Consider the following 15,435-nt stretch of genomic DNA (forward strand, 5'->3'; position numbering starts at 1 on the left):
CATCTTCCGCTTGCCAACCCAGAATCAAGATTGTTCTTTTTCAAAACTTGATTGCTATATATTAAGTTTGTGCCCTTCCCCACTCCGTCCTAATAGATTAGTGTTATGCGTTGAAGCAAAGTACAATTGCACTCATTCACACCACTCAAATATGCCCCAAACCCACCAATTTGGAACATTCAATTTGCAGCCATACAACACTTGGCTCTTCGGTTGCAAAGTAAGATAAAGATGAGTATGAAAGACCACTAAAATTCAAAATGTTTGGTCGGATATAATGGATAGAAAAATCATGATGACTCATTGACAGTTTTCATAGTCCTAAGTGGGACAAGCAAAATGATTTCGCTCCTCCTGTCATAATTGTTTTGTGAAGACCGCACGTATGATTTAGTTATATATATGTTAGAAGAGGTAATAATTAATCAGTGCATTAAGATCTCTTCTGACTGGTTATGAATTGGAATCATCGGATCATTCGGAGAAATAATGGCATTTCGGAAAAAATGAGAATCATATTTTCCATTTGACTCTTAATTGACGCCATTTGTTTAGCAAATGGCACACTCATGAGTTATTCTTATTATTGGATAGGGTAAATGGTTGTTAGATGGCTAGCTTTCCTCTCAAAAGCAGAGTCCCCAACTCTATATATATTCTTTTGCAGAAACAAGGACCTGACCGACAAAAGAAGCTGTCCTACAACCCAATCCAATTGAATTGAACTCCGCAAAGGCAAGTGCTATAATTCTATATACCCCCCAATCTATTATTTTAGACTCTTACGCATACATATATCCGCTCACAGAGGGCGAAACCTACTCGCTTTAATTTTAGCTTTTTCTCCACTAACTCTAAAAGACTCGCCCTTTTGCTTTTCGTGTGTTTTGGATTGTTGTAGATCCACACAGATCATAAAGAAGATGATCCAGGAACTGTTAAGCGGTGCAGGCCTCAAAGCAGGCCAAAGGAAAATCTCCACTGATGGAGCCGGGGGAATTTTGCCGCTCATCACTAAATCTCATACTCCTGTCCTTTCTTCTTCTTCTTCATCTCACTCCTCCACCCCCACCACCACTTCTACGGCCACGGTGGCGGCTGCTGCCACCTCGACAAATTCGGAGAACCAGAATCTGAGGTGCCCGCGGTGTGATTCTTCCAACACGAAGTTCTGTTACTACAATAACTACAACCTCACTCAGCCTCGCCACTTCTGCAAAACATGTCGCCGGTACTGGACCAAAGGTGGTGCTCTCAGGAATGTTCCAATTGGTGGTGGTTGCCGGAAGAATAGGAACGTGGGCGCATCCAACTCCGTGGTGAAGACGAGCGTGGCTAAGATGAAAACAGCTTCACCATCAGAGCTTGAAAGGTCGGTGCTCGGGGTGGCCGGGTTCATCGACCACGACCTTGCTTCAAACCCGATTCCATGGGGCTCGCCTCAAAATTCTCACGTGTTAGCTTTGCTGAGAGCTGGTCAAAACCATAACCCTAACCCTATCTCTAGTCTTCCCATATCCGTCAATGCTGTTAAGGAAGAAGGGGACTTGATGGTGTCTGAAACAGTAGTTGGAAATGGGATAATTAATGGTCGAGCCCTAAACTTCGATTCTGCTAGGCAATTCCCCGCGCTTGGGCTCTGCAGCTCTATCTGGAGAAGCAGTACTAATAATAATGATAATAATAATAATAATAATAATCAAGATGGCCGGTCCATAGTTGGAGAGCACGAGGGCAGTGGAATTCAAGAAATTTACCAGAGGCTAAGGTCATCAGCAGCAGGTAATTATTGTAGCGACAATAACTCGTCACAGGTGTTTCTGGGGAACATGGCTTCTTCTTCCCATGCATCTTCTTCTATATCTGCTAATTTGGAGTCAGCTCCGGCAGTTGCTGCGGACGATCAATTGGGGTACACATGGAATCCAACCCTTTCGTGGTTTGATCTTTCCACCACCAATGGTACTGCATATCCTTAACTCCATTCTACCATCATCTTAATATCTCTCTCTCCAAGATATTTTTCTGGACTCTCTGGTATGTTAGGGCTTTTAATTTCTGCTTCGCTTGTCTTTGGTTTCGAGTGGTATATGAATATGGATATGTACGTACCATCAGTTTTTTTGAACGTTTCCCACTTCTTGCTTTCTTCTGTATGTTTGGGTCAATGTAATGTTTGGCTTAGTTCTCAAGGACCAAGCAGTGCTAAAATTGAATGGAAATTAAAACGGAGTGTTTCTAGTATTCAAATCTCTCCTTTATTATCCCCCCAACTCTTTTCCTTTTTCCTGTCTCTTACTTTAACTGCACCTGAAACAAAATTTTGCACCTTCTGTGTAAGTGAAGAAGTGGGTGTGGGTCCTTAAAAATAGGCAAGAGAATACAGAGATTAAAAGAGATCACAACCCATATCTTTTACAAGCTAAAGATCATAGACAGATCTGTTAAAGCTCATGTAGAAGAATATGATATAGAACGTTGGTAAACTCAAACTCTTGGGGTTTAGAATACAGTGTATATTTTAAGAGTTGAAGGTGGGCGGATATGGTGATGGTGGAGGCGTGGGTGGGTAGCATATGCAGTAGTTTTGAGAAACGATAAATTATTTGAGGATTGAGATGAAAAAGGCAGGCTTCAGAAAGAATTTCCTTAGATAACGTTAGATTCTTGCTGTTGGTGAACAAGGAATCCAGTTGCAGCCTTACCTTCAAACACCTATGCCTGACACACTTCTGTTTCTTCGCTTTCGCCTACTTTCATTATTCCCTTAGAGCCTCACTATATATATCTCTCTCTCTCTCTCAAATTAACACACAGAATAATGTCTTTTCATTTTTCAACAAGCTAGGCTTTCATATCGGTGGTCTGTTACCTATTATAAAAATCCCGCTGGTTAATTAAGAAAACTACTTAGTTTTCGAATTAAGGATATGTTGTGATGGCTGAGAAATTATAATGCCCCGCGCTAGGCCTGTGCTTCTGCTTAGTCTGAATTTTGAAACCATTTTCACACCTTAAGGAATCGGATCGGTTGCTAAATTACTCTCTCTATATATATAGCCCATCCCAATTCCAATTGTCCAAAACGTAATAAGTTTACGTCAATAATATAGAGTAGTAGTTAATTGCTCCACTAGAACTGGTAACTGCGAAGCTGTGACATCAAGGTACGTAGAGGCTTTGATTCCATTATTGCAAAGCTATTATTGTTAGTTAACCTTGATTTTTGTTAAAGCGTAACTCCGGAGTATAAATTCCTTCACCAGTCTCTCCATATTGTTAAAACTAGAAAATAAATAAATCATTTGGGCGCACATGTACATTTGCGGTAGGGCGGTGTCGCACGTTATATATATGAATATATCACTGATAAATATGTGGTCGTGGAAGCTTGAAAGAACTTGAAACGTAGCAAACAATATGAAAAGGCTGAAATGTAATTTTAATCTTTTAATTTTATATAAAATTTCACTTTCACCTCTTAATTTATACAGTATTTTTTAGTTATTTAATTCTAATACAGTTTAGTTTAATTAATAAAAAATTAATAATATTAGAGTTAAATGATTGACAAAATACTTTATAAAATTGAGAGATAAAAATAAAATTTTACATAAGTTTAGTGGATTAAAAATATACTTCAATCGTATAAAAGGTAGATTTACCATGGCTTACTGCAAGGGCACCTCAGCATTTCTTCTCATATAATGACCTCGATATTCCAAAACTCGTGCATATTTCACTGTATTTGACAGTCACCCACTCGTAACTGAAATTTCTAAAGGAAAAACAATAATAGGAATGAAAAGAAGATATTCAGATTTACAATTTACGCTCCCCAACAGTAATCGAAGTGAACAAAAATGTTTCTTTTTGACTCTGACTGACTAGTGCAGGTGCCTGGCCTTGCCACGAAACAGTAGATTGGGAGGCGGACAAATCTCAGTGAAGAGGCTCTTTTCATTGTTCCAGACCCTCAGATACAACTCTTCCCCCAAGTACCTCCTAGACCATATTGCAGATGTCAAGTTCCACATACCCTTATTGTCCAAAGACACCAATATTGCACTCCAGGAATTCGGATACACCCGAACTGTTGCCTCGGAACACTATCAATCAAATTGTGACGTCTTCTCACGTCAGCCTTCCACACACCATAACCGTACCCGAACATTTTACATTCCAACTCGTTCTTGGTTAAACACTCCAAAATCGGATGAGAGTTTACATATGTGACAAGACCTGCATGCGTGGGTGTGTGCGTGAGAGTGAGTGAGTGAGAGAGAGAGAGGGACAGAGAGATTATATTACCCGACTACATAGAAACTAGATCCATCCATGTGCCAGGGTTGGACAGTGGTCTCGTTGTTGAGGAAAATAATTTCGACAAAGTCCTGAAGGGCGAGTCCCACGACGACAGAGACTCCTAGCTTAGCAGGGGTACCCGGAGGAGGAGGGTTATTTTTGATAGTTTTGAGGTTAAACTGTTAAAGACGTCAGGAATGTTGAACTAGTCAGCCAGCTTCAATGGAGTGTTTGGATCCGCGTAGGAAATCCCATTCACAGCACATCTCAACTTTCCATTTATAACGGCTTTAGAATTCGCTAACACCTTTGTCCTTACAACTGGGATGGTTCCGTAGTGGAATGACCCTTGAGGATTCGGCCGAGCTGCATTTGCCGTCAAATTCAACCTTTCCCCAAACAATTTTTTTTTTTTAAAAAAAAAACAGAGTCACAAAAAATGATCGACTGTAGCAGAGTTCTAATTGATTTTTTTTTTTTAATGTTAAAAAGGGACATTTAGTTTTCTACTAACTGATGGTCCTGGCTTGCTTCATGGACCAATGATTAGTAGGGCCTGGAGGTAAAGGTCCTGAGGCCTTTTTGCTGGATCTAACATAACGAAGAATGGAGGTTGCTAAAGTTAATGGAGGTTGCTATCCCCACATTGGACACTCTGATCTTGTAAGTTTTCCCCGTGAAAATACGTTATTCTCAACCTAAGAGATTTAATCTTAAACTCTTCGTTATCTGAATATAGGGAACGGAGACGGTTACCTTTTTCACCGGTAAACACGGCAGAATTCTTTTGGCCATTTATGGGAAGAACATCAGGAAAAGGAAGAGGTTTGCCAGCGTCCAATTGTCGCCTCAGCGACTGAAATTCAAATTCTTATTTTGGTTACGTTACAGCATTCCATGATACCCCATTTATGGGAGTGGAAAGCAGTATTTAGAGAATAATTATATTAACTTGAATTGCAAAACTTGTGGTCGATCTTGAACCAATCATGACGGAGCAAGGTGAAATCTTCCGCCGGTTCAGGATATGGTTTGGATACCATAGACCTTTGGTCAATATTGAAAGCACCAAATCCCCCGGCAACTCTATGAAGTTTGGTAGAAAAGAAATAATTGTAAGTTCCAATTTGATCCTTGAGTTGGAACTTGTATGTCCAGTTTGAGTTTGGAGGGATTGGGCTGTTGTTCCCTAGAACTCCATCTTGCCATGAAGTTCTTCTCTGTTTGATGTCATTCCTGTTTTCCACCACAGATAATACCTGTTACATAATTACCCAAAATCATAGTTTACGGTGAAAGAAAGGTATCCGATCATCACCATGCGATGAGGAAAGGTTCATCAAGCTTGTTAATGATATTTAAAATGATATTGTCATTGGTGACGGCATCTATGTTTGGACCTGGAAATTGGCCGTTGATGAGAATACCCTGATAAGGCAGTAAACACATATAGTCAGACCCTTTTGATAGTACGAAGGAAATAAAGACGTTAGAGGGAGAGGTTAACTGGTTAAGGATGTGACTTAACTGTTGAGGAAAACCAAGGGACTTGCTGTTCCATATCTCACTTCCCACGTAAAATAACTGTACGTATCTTTTGCATTCACGAACACAGCACCCTAGCAAGCCAAAATTCCAAGAATAACATGCGTGAATGTGGCTTCCTTCATCTTCTTGTGTGCTATACCCTGTCCATTTTCTTATATCTGCGTGCCAAACTTCGAAGAGACGTTTCAACAAGGCATTCAGAAACCTTTGGACCAATCTTTAACAGACTACACTCAATGATATGCGCGTTTGTGTGCGTCGAGGTAGTGAAGTCAATGTTTGACAGTGCCGGACGGGTACGACTTCAGATCAAGGAGTTATCAGTTTGAATAGACCAGGAAGAGCGCAGAAAGGAGAAAGATAAAGAATTTATGGACTCTTTCTTTTTTTAACCCAAAAACTACCTTAATTGAAACAGGATTAATGTATCTTTTCAAAGCCAATAAAACCTTAATATGAGTGGCAAAGAAAGAAATGCACGTACCAGAAACTAAAAAAAGAGGGGGGGGGGATAAAGTCCCAGGGTTATGAACTCCTGTATATATGGCGAAGTACGTACGTGGACGCGAGCTTGGACTCAGCTCAGGCTTAGCTCAATCTTTTAAATCTATGTATATGTATGTTGATATCTTAATTTTTTTGTTATGATTTTTTTTTATCAAAATGTAATTTAATTAAATTAAAAATATATTCCTATAACTTCAAATATTAAAAATTAAAAAAGAAGAAGAGGTAACTTCAAAGAATGCACTCAAATCAGAATCATTGAGTTTGGGATTTGGATGGACCCAAAGCTCAACTTGATGGCTGGTGGCAGAAAGTGGAGATCTAAGAACGCGGGCGCGCCGGAGCCGAGAGTGGATCTCAATTAGACAATGACAATCATTGTATTGTCCGGTGAATTTTATGATCTTATTTTGCATCCATTATCATCTTTTCAGACAAACGCGAAATTGTTTCAATGGCAAATTGTTGCGCAGTTGGAGGTGTGTGTGTGTGTGTGTGTGTGTGTGTGTATCATGTTTTTAATCAATTTATTTAGAAACCTGATCATATTAAAGGTCCACTAAATCAACATTATCGAACTGTGTGTACACTGTACATACACGTGGCTAGTAAATATTTTTTATTCTTCAAAAGAAATATTTATAATAATTAAGCTAATAAGTCATGAAATGGTAATAACGGATACGTACGTGTGATTAGTAATCAGTACTAATATATTTTATTCTTATAATTTAATTTTTATGTCTTCATTAATTTTTATAAATAAATTTAATTACCAAGCATGTATACATAAAGTCCTGTAAATAATAGAAATAATGAACGCGAGACTGGCCAATAAAGAGAAAAGGATTAAAGAAAGAATGAACGGGAGAGCGTGCATTGCATGTGAAGTAATTTATTCAGAATGGTTCCCAAAGTAGAGAAAAATAATTTAATGAATGTTTGCATAGCTCAACTCTGAGCTCAGTAGTGAACGTGATAGATCCCGAGAGACAGAAAGATCAACATTGGGGTAGTACACATGGTTGTGTTTCAAAGGCTACTCTAAAATGTCTTCGCATTAACAGATTGTAGAAGCATTATATTTTTGGATATGAGCTGACTTTAGTCTTTTTATACAGTATTTTTACTGTGACCTTATAATTAAAAAAAAAGTCTTCGCATTAAATTTCGTCACGTGCCCCACTGCCTGCACTGCTTCTTTCATCATTAGTGAGTGAGACGAAATAGTTCACGTTTTTTGTTCCCTTCTCTTTTTTGCCAACGCACTTCACGTACATTCAGTTCCAAGTCTTCCTTGTAGACTGAGGTTTGTTAAAGTTTTCATATTATATTTACTCCCTCCTATTTTTATTATAAAATATTTTTAATAATTTCATACATTTAAAAAAATTAATTTTTATTTAATATTATAAAAAAAATGATATATACTTTTATTTTTATTTTTAATTTTAAATAATACAATTATATTAAATACTTTTACAATAATTAAGAAAGGATAAAATTAAAAAAATATTTAATTATTATAAGATATTTTATATTTTAAATTAAAAATTACTTTTAAAAGGTATTTTATAAATAAAATTGAAGGGAGTACATAAATATATAATTTTTTTTTTTTGCAAACCAGATATACAAACGTATTCCTTGATTATTAGTTATTACTCCACAATAATTTAGAAGGTTCTCGACTGACTTTTTTTTTTTATTTTTCCAGGTTTAATATTTTTAGCCTGACGAAATGACAATAACCCGAAATCAACAGCATTTCTACGGATAATACCCAACACCTTAACGCCCAACAAACTGCGTTTGGCTCAAAATCGATAACGATATCGACCCAATAGATCATGCCCCAAGATTTGTCATAATGAAAGTCATAAAAACCATTGATAATGATAACACAATTTTTCGTTGTTTAGCACCAAGAGTCCACGGGAGAAATAAGAAAAGTTATACTCCTATATGATAATATGCCTAGAGAGATTTTTTTTAAAAAAATTATATTAAAATCTCACATAATATAATTAATTACTACAAAATCTATAAACAACTAAATTAAAAAAAATAACAACATATTGTGTTATTAATGATCTTAATTTAATTGTTAATAAATTTTACAGTAATTAATTCTTTTATGTAGATCTTGTGTATAATTCTTCTTGTTTTTTTTTTCCTGAGAGATTTATTTTAAATTCTCTCGCATCTTTTCCTATTTTTTTTCCCTATTTGTAACTTTTGTCCATTGTCCTGGGTTATTTTCCTGGTTCAAGACCTTCTGTTGCCAAAGTATGGTTGCTCATCATCTCATATTTTCCAATAATAGAGCAAATAAATGTATGAAAAGGCACGCACTAGGAAGAAAAATCTATATATGAAAGTGATCCTCTACATTGGGCAATTGAAATGTGGTCCGAACACTCCCAAAATACATCATGAGAAGGATACAAATTCCAGATTTATATCTCTCTCACACTCTGTTTTTTTCCTCTTAGGGATTTCGTAGCCAAAGTGTGATGAGCAGCAAATACTGCAAGGAATGGGAGGGGTGACGGTAATCAAGGACTATGTCCAAGGGCTTTGCCGCAAAGCAGGACATTGCTGGGAATATCATACTCACTGGTAAAGCTGCGTTGAGCACTCCACACTCTCAGATACAACTGCTGCCCGAGATACTGTCTTGCCCACATTGCAGACCTCATGTTCCACATTCCTTGGTTGTCCAACGACACCAGTATGCTCGTCCATGACTTTGGATACACCTGCATTCACCACATTCTACTGTCAGTCCTTTTCATGTTAAAACATTCTTATTTAATTTCACTCTTCCAAACTAGCACTGTTTTGATACCTGTGCTGTGTGCCTAGTCAAGGCATCCGCTAGATTATATGTACTTCTCTTGGCTGGTGTCCACTGCCCCTTACCATACCTGCATTTATTTCAATGAACAATCAATATATCATTTCTCTTGAGGTGATAACTGAAAGCAAATACAGATCTAATTAGCTCACGTACCCGACGACCCAAAAGTCATATCCATCGAGATGCCAGGACTGCATGGTGTTTTCGTCATTCTGGCAAACAACCTCGATGAAGTCGTGCAGAGAAGATGGGATCACAGAGGTAGCTATAGTTGCCGCACCGTTATTAGTGGGCACGCTCTGGATGGAGTCCACGCTGAAGATTCCGGGGATGTTGAAGAAATCAGCAAGCTTGAGAGGAGTGTCAGGGTTAACATAGGACACCTTGTTCACAGCATAACGCAGTTTCCCATTAATCAGAGGTGCTGAATTGACCAAAACTATTGTCTTCGTTGGAGTTATCTTCCCGTAATGGAATGATCCCTGTGGGTTAGGCCTAGCGGCATTCGCCGTCAAATTCCATCTGCATAAGCAGACACTACGTCAAAATCTATGAATATACATACATATATATATATATGGTATCCAAATCCAAAAGGCTATATTTTCTGAATAGTAACCTAAAGCTTCTAGCTTGTTTCATAGACCAGTGATATTGGTAGGCAGGAGCAGCAGGCAAAGGTCCGGAAGCTGGGGCAAGGGAATTTGCGTAGTGTAGAACTGCAGTGGCAGTGAGAACTTTCTTGGTAAATCTGGTGGAGGCAACAATGTAGTAGTCCTTTGGTGGCTGATTCAAGGTTACTAAAACGGTGACGGATTGGCCCACATGCACGTCGAGAGACTCGTAAAGGTTTTGGATGGTATGTGATCCCTCAACCTCCACTAATTTAAGGATGTGACCCTGTATCCTGAAGTTAATCGACGTTGATAAGCCCACATTTGAGATCCTGAACATGCAGGTTTTTCCTGAAGGCATGAACAGCCATTATCGGTAAATGAGACTTTTATCCCCAAAAAATAGGGGAAAAAATGGCACAGTTTATAATATAACCTTAGAAAACACAATCTGACCTTGGTCTCCATTGAAGGTAGTGTGGGCCTGGCCATTCATAAGGAGGCCATCTGGAAAGGCAAGAGATCTTCCAGAATCCAATGTTTGTCTTAATTTCTACGGACACGAGAAGGAGAGGAAGCAGGGGCGTTTAGCTGGATGAAGTATGCACGGCTTTATTTATTTATATAACTCGTGAATATAAAAGTCTAAAAAATAATCTAGCTTACCCTGTGGTCGGAGTTGTACCAGTCACCGATGAGTAAAGTAAAATCGTCGTCAGGGTCGGGATAAGGGATTGGGATGACTGATCTATGATAGACATTGAGTCCCCCGAAGCCACCCGATGCTTTGTGGAGCTGAGTTGATGGGAAGTATGAGTAGGTTCCAATTTGATCCTTGGCCTGAAACTTGTACGTGTAATTTGAGTTTGGAGGAATGGGGCAGTTGGTTCCCAGTACTCCGTCTTGCCATGAATTTTTCCTTTGCTTAATACCGTTCCTGTTTCGTCTCAACGTCATCAAAACATGTCCTCAATTCAATGACACACTACAATTAAAAAAAAAAAATATGGTAGAGAGAAACAGAGAAACTCACCAAGTCAGAAGAAATGGTTCGTCCAGCTTGTTCACCAGGTTGAGAACTATATTGTCATTAGTCACAACGTCAAGCCTAGGCCCGGGAAACTGACCGTTGATAAGAATTACCTTGAACAAAAGAAGTAAAAGACCGAAATATCAGAAATATGCATAGATTAATACCTTGTTAGCCAAATGAAAATTGATGAGAAGCAAGAATGCAGGTAATAACCCACTTGCTGGGGAATGCCGAGAGGAGAACGAGTCCCATAGGTGACAGTCCATGTATAGTACTTATATGCGTCCTCTGCTTTCACCAGACACATACTCAGCAAAGCCAGAACAAAGCACAGCAGAAGGAACAAGCTTGTGCTTCCCATGGTACCTCCACTCAAACCTCACTCAGAACAGTAATGCTTGAAAGAAGCAATTAAAAGTAAAGCATCCCAATCCACTTTCTAAGACTGAAATGAAATGAAAGCACCAGTTTTCCCTTGTCTTGACCACTGGAGCTCGGAGCGTTATATAACAACCTCACAAGAAGGTGTGACTGCAGTGATAAGATATGAGAATTTATTGAGGTTTGTTAGTTTCTAAGGAAGCAAAATTGATGGGATTTCGCGGGGGGCCGGCAACGCGTTTTCTGTCTTTGGTGTGGGAATGTTTATTTATTGCTTCGAACTAAAGTGATGCACAACTCACATATGAATCATCATTAAAGTGAAAGCTATGGCCTTAGCCCATCATTTTGACCATAACACCCCTGAAATCACGCCACTGATCTCCGGCTTTTCTCTTCGCCACCTTTTCAGCTTTTCTGATTGTGCTGGTTTTTCACAATGCTATACCAATTCACCAGTTTCCTTCAGTTTTGTTCCCTCAATATATATATATATATATATATAAACTCAGTGCAGCAGTAAATATATTCGATATTAGGAGGAGAACTAGCATGGTAAATTATGAGAGACCCCGTTTTCATGTCTAGTTATGTAATCCTCTCTTTCTGTTATCAAAGATCAAAATATAAGCAAGGAAGTTCCCCAGAAAAGGAAATCCCGGAACGTGTGATACATTTGATCGTTAAGGGTTAATCCAAGCACAACAGAAGAAGCTAGAACCGACGGAAGAAATCAGAAATGTGCGTATCCGTGTGTTGTTTGCGCGCGTGAATTAGATAAAATGATTAACACTGATTCACTATTGACTATTAAGAAAAATAAAAGAGAAGAAAGTGCAGAGCTGGGGCGCCAAATTATGGGCACTCACGCGAGTTGCAGGTGATGCCAGCGACAAAACATAATCTAAACTCGGCCAAGCTGAGGAAAAGGAGATAGAGCAAAAAGGAAAGAAAGGGCCCACGAACAAACAACAGAAAAAGAAAAAGGTGAAATATGGTGAGTACAAATTCTCCCGTGCATCATTCCATGATAGGCGTCAATTTCGGTCAAGGGGAGTGAAACCACTGTGTGGTGTGTACAGTCATGAAAATGGCCTCATGCAATGATAGTGTCGTCGTCTGTAAATTAAAATGTTTTTCTGTAAGGATTGTGGACCGCATTTGCATGGGAGAATGGAAATTAAGAGAAGACGAAGGACCAAGAGAAGAGCACCATCATTTGGTATCCGCCAGACATTGAAACAAAATGGTTAAATTCGACCTACATCCACCTTATATCAGAGATGTATTGCTAATCAGCAATATGATATGCTCCTGTTTTCTGCTCTGATTATATTAAAATGTTGATTTGTATTTATTATCTATGGTGATTATCTTTTTGCCCGGCTTTTGCATCCAAATTTGACTACTTTCAAGTTGTTTAATTCATATTTTCGCCAAGCTTAATTCTGTATCTGAAATCAAAGTAATACCATATTTTCCCCATGATTTGTCAATTTCAACATAATTATCATATAATTATAATTGAATTTGATCTGATATCATTAATTAACATTGTCAAGTACTTTGATACTTTTGAAGGATGAAATAACTAGGAGTGTCTGGGTATTCTGAGTTTCAACTTTAATTTCTGTAACAGTGCCGGCTGCAATTTTATGTTTTCTGTTTCATAAACTTAATTATTTTGTATTATCTTCTTTTCATTAAACATATGGGAACCAGTCTATCACAACCCGATTCAGTGCAAGTACCTCAAAGACATTCTCAAGCAATTTAGATCCCGTTGATATGAATTACCTAGCTCACAGCGACGACCCCAAACCCATCGAAAAAATAAGAACAGTCAAAAGTCAAAACGAATGTCATGCCAAACCAATGGACCGATCTGAATTCCCACTCAATGACGTTCTGCGGCAAAGCCTCCAAACTAAAGACTGGCAAAACAAAAAACAAAAAATTGAATAACGCATCATTTGTCCGTTAGTCTTAAATTTCTATTTTGACAATGAATTTTAATATGTTAATCTTTTGTCAACTTGCATGCATAAGCGTGCAAAGTTTAATCTTTAATGAGAAGTGAAGCTTCCTTCTTAAAGGTAAAAGCCCACTTTGTGAACCAGTGCAGTCCACAACTTTGGATCCAATCTTAACAGGCACGATCCTATCACAAGAAATGGGCCATTAAACTCGATCCCCTTTTATAACATTCTAAAATAATGAGATGCCGAGCAACTTTATATGGAAGTGCCACGAATCCTGCAAGTTTCACACGTCACCCGGGATAGCTACACGTGTAGGTCCTAGAACCAGCGACAGTGTTTTTGGTCACCTCCGCCGAATGATTGATATTTGAAACTACATGATACATACCATGAAACCGAACAAGGCAAGCGTATCATTATCTCTTCCTCATCATGTCTGCCCAAACACATTCTTCAGCTCCTTCTCCTTCCCCAGGTAGTTCTACTCTGCTATTTTACGCATAGCAAAAGCGTTCATTATTCATTTATAATTTCACTCAGATAATGTGCGTGTTCACGGTGCACTTGGCTTTGTGTGGCACATTAGTGAAGGACGTAGCTCTGTGGAGAAGAAGGTCATTGACCGCGACAATTCTCATTGCGGCAACCGCAACATGGATGTTGCTGCAAGTGTATCAATTCCACTTCGCTACTCTTTTCTCGTGGCTGGCCATGTTTCTTGTCGCTTCATCCTTCCTCTGGGCCAATACGCTTAGACTTTTTGGCAAGCAAGTGCCTTACTCTGCTTTCACAAATTTCTATTCAGGACAGTGGGATTTTCTACCTGCTGATTAATCATTTCTGTTGAATTCAGGGCACCTCTGACCTTGTCGGATTTGGAGTTGACCGAAGAGTCAGCTCTGCAAATGGCGTACGTTGCTCGAGCATGGATCGAAGAAGGAATAAGGTTGCTGTTCCGGGTGAGCTCACAAGAAGACTGGTCTTTATTTTTAGGAGCTGTGGCCGGATTGATGTTGCTGTCTTACGTTGCGAGCAAAATGGACCTCTTAACTGTGCTATATATAGGTACGTCATCAATTTCTAGAATACATGCTACCGATCATTCTTTAGATTATGATTTTTGGCGTTCAATGTGACTGTTAAATAGGTACACTGGCGAGCACGACAGTTCCAGTAATTTATAACAATAACCAGAGTAGGATTAAGAGTTCGGTGGAGTGGTTGAGAGTGAAATCCAAGAGGGCTTATGACATATTTGATGAGAGGGCCATTCAGAAGATCAAACGAAGAGTAATCAACGAGAACGAGATGAAGAGAGCGAATGAAAAGAAAGCACGGTAATTGCCTTCGTTGCCATGTTGTATTGCATATATAGAATCCGCGAGCTGAAAATGTATATGCTAATATTACCTACACATCAAACAAATGGTGATGGCTGTATCTTTGACAAGTTCCATTTGAGAATAGTGATAGCCTTTACTCTTTTTTATTTTTCCTTCTCCGAACGATAGGTTTAGTTTAATGATTAAGGCTCCTACCCCGTTGACGTTGACTTAGTCGCAATGATAGAAGCATTAGAATTTTTTAATTCGTGTTCGGTCACACACAGTGAATTAGTATTGGATCACTAGTGAGATCGCATGACAGAGAAGAAAAACAAGGCAAGAGTGTATCTGAAGCGTCGTTGTAAGCATTCACCCTCCATGCAAGAAGAAAGTTGGTAAAAAATAGTTTTATTGTCAAGATCGATTCTTTGAAGCCTTGATAAGTTTGTTTTTGAATTTAGTAGCTTGCTGAATACCTCACATGCTTTATTTTCGGCTTCGCCGTTTACCCATTTGCGACAAAATGAAAACTAAATATTAGCTAAAGACGGATTTATCAATTGACCAGAAGTTTCAATCCCCAATTCGACCCCGTCTCATCATCATTTGATCAAATGATTTTTAACCAAATGACATTGGAATTGGAATGTATGGTAGGAGGATCGGGTGAGAATTTTAATTTTTTACTATTCACTTTCGAAAATATCAAGTTCATCATAGAGAGGTTTCTTTTGGCTAAATCCAAGAGAGAATTACGTTGATAACGTGGAAATTTACGCTAAGTGAACATTAGATATTTGATTGATGTCGGCTGCTGTCTTGGAAGAATCTTAAACAGCAGCACCTAATGCAGCGGTCAATATGCCAATTGATTATT

At 38.6% G+C, this 15,435-nt stretch overlaps 4 protein-coding genes across 5 annotated transcripts; 2 read left to right on the plus strand and 2 right to left on the minus strand.

Moving 5' to 3' along the window:
* The first annotated feature begins 649 nt into the window (after positions 1–649).
* Positions 650–2,244, plus strand: LOC129284609 (dof zinc finger protein DOF1.1-like). Its single transcript, XM_054920136.1, has 2 exons — positions 650–735; positions 902–2,244. Exon 2 carries the CDS (start codon positions 924–926, stop codon positions 1,977–1,979), a length of 1,056 nt encoding a protein of 351 aa, XP_054776111.1. The 5' UTR covers positions 650–735; positions 902–923; the 3' UTR covers positions 1,980–2,244.
* Positions 2,245–3,687: 1,443 nt separating this feature from the next.
* On the minus strand, positions 3,688–6,001 carry LOC129321978 (uncharacterized). Its single transcript, XM_054968005.1, has 9 exons — positions 5,993–6,001; positions 5,847–5,924; positions 5,624–5,733; positions 5,346–5,541; positions 5,062–5,161; positions 4,613–4,671; positions 4,312–4,484; positions 3,889–4,005; positions 3,688–3,769 (listed from the first exon to the last, which is right to left on the minus strand). The coding sequence occupies exons 1-9, from the start codon at positions 5,999–6,001 to the stop codon at positions 3,688–3,690; spliced, it is 924 nt and encodes a 307-aa protein (XP_054823980.1).
* A 2,714-nt stretch (positions 6,002–8,715) lies between these two features.
* Positions 8,716–11,441, minus strand: LOC129322814 (L-ascorbate oxidase homolog). Its single transcript, XM_054969219.1, has 8 exons — positions 11,088–11,441; positions 10,871–10,980; positions 10,504–10,774; positions 10,294–10,390; positions 9,843–10,188; positions 9,377–9,745; positions 9,212–9,290; positions 8,716–9,122 (listed from the first exon to the last, which is right to left on the minus strand). Exons 1-8 carry the CDS (start codon positions 11,229–11,231, stop codon positions 8,919–8,921), a joined length of 1,620 nt encoding a protein of 539 aa, XP_054825194.1. The 5' UTR covers positions 11,232–11,441; the 3' UTR covers positions 8,716–8,918.
* A 2,201-nt stretch (positions 11,442–13,642) lies between these two features.
* On the plus strand, positions 13,643–15,104 carry LOC129321516 (reticulon-like protein B13). Of its 2 annotated transcripts, none has more exons than XM_054967297.1 (4): positions 13,643–13,708; positions 13,820–14,000; positions 14,087–14,298; positions 14,381–15,104. In XM_054967297.1, exons 1-4 carry the CDS (start codon positions 13,666–13,668, stop codon positions 14,572–14,574), a joined length of 630 nt encoding a protein of 209 aa, XP_054823272.1. In that variant the 5' UTR covers positions 13,643–13,665; the 3' UTR covers positions 14,575–15,104. The 2 variants fall into 2 exon arrangements, with proteins under 2 accessions (XP_054823272.1, XP_054823271.1); XM_054967296.1 differs by having other exon boundaries at positions 13,665–13,708; positions 13,774–14,000.
* Positions 15,105–15,435: the final 331 nt, after the last annotated feature.

Source organism: Prosopis cineraria, unplaced genomic scaffold (assembly GCF_029017545.1).
Source record: "Prosopis cineraria cultivar Desert tree isolate PC_DT_omini unplaced genomic scaffold, ASM2901754v1 PC10, whole genome shotgun sequence".
Lineage (NCBI taxonomy): Eukaryota > Viridiplantae > Streptophyta > Magnoliopsida > Fabales > Fabaceae > Prosopis > Prosopis cineraria.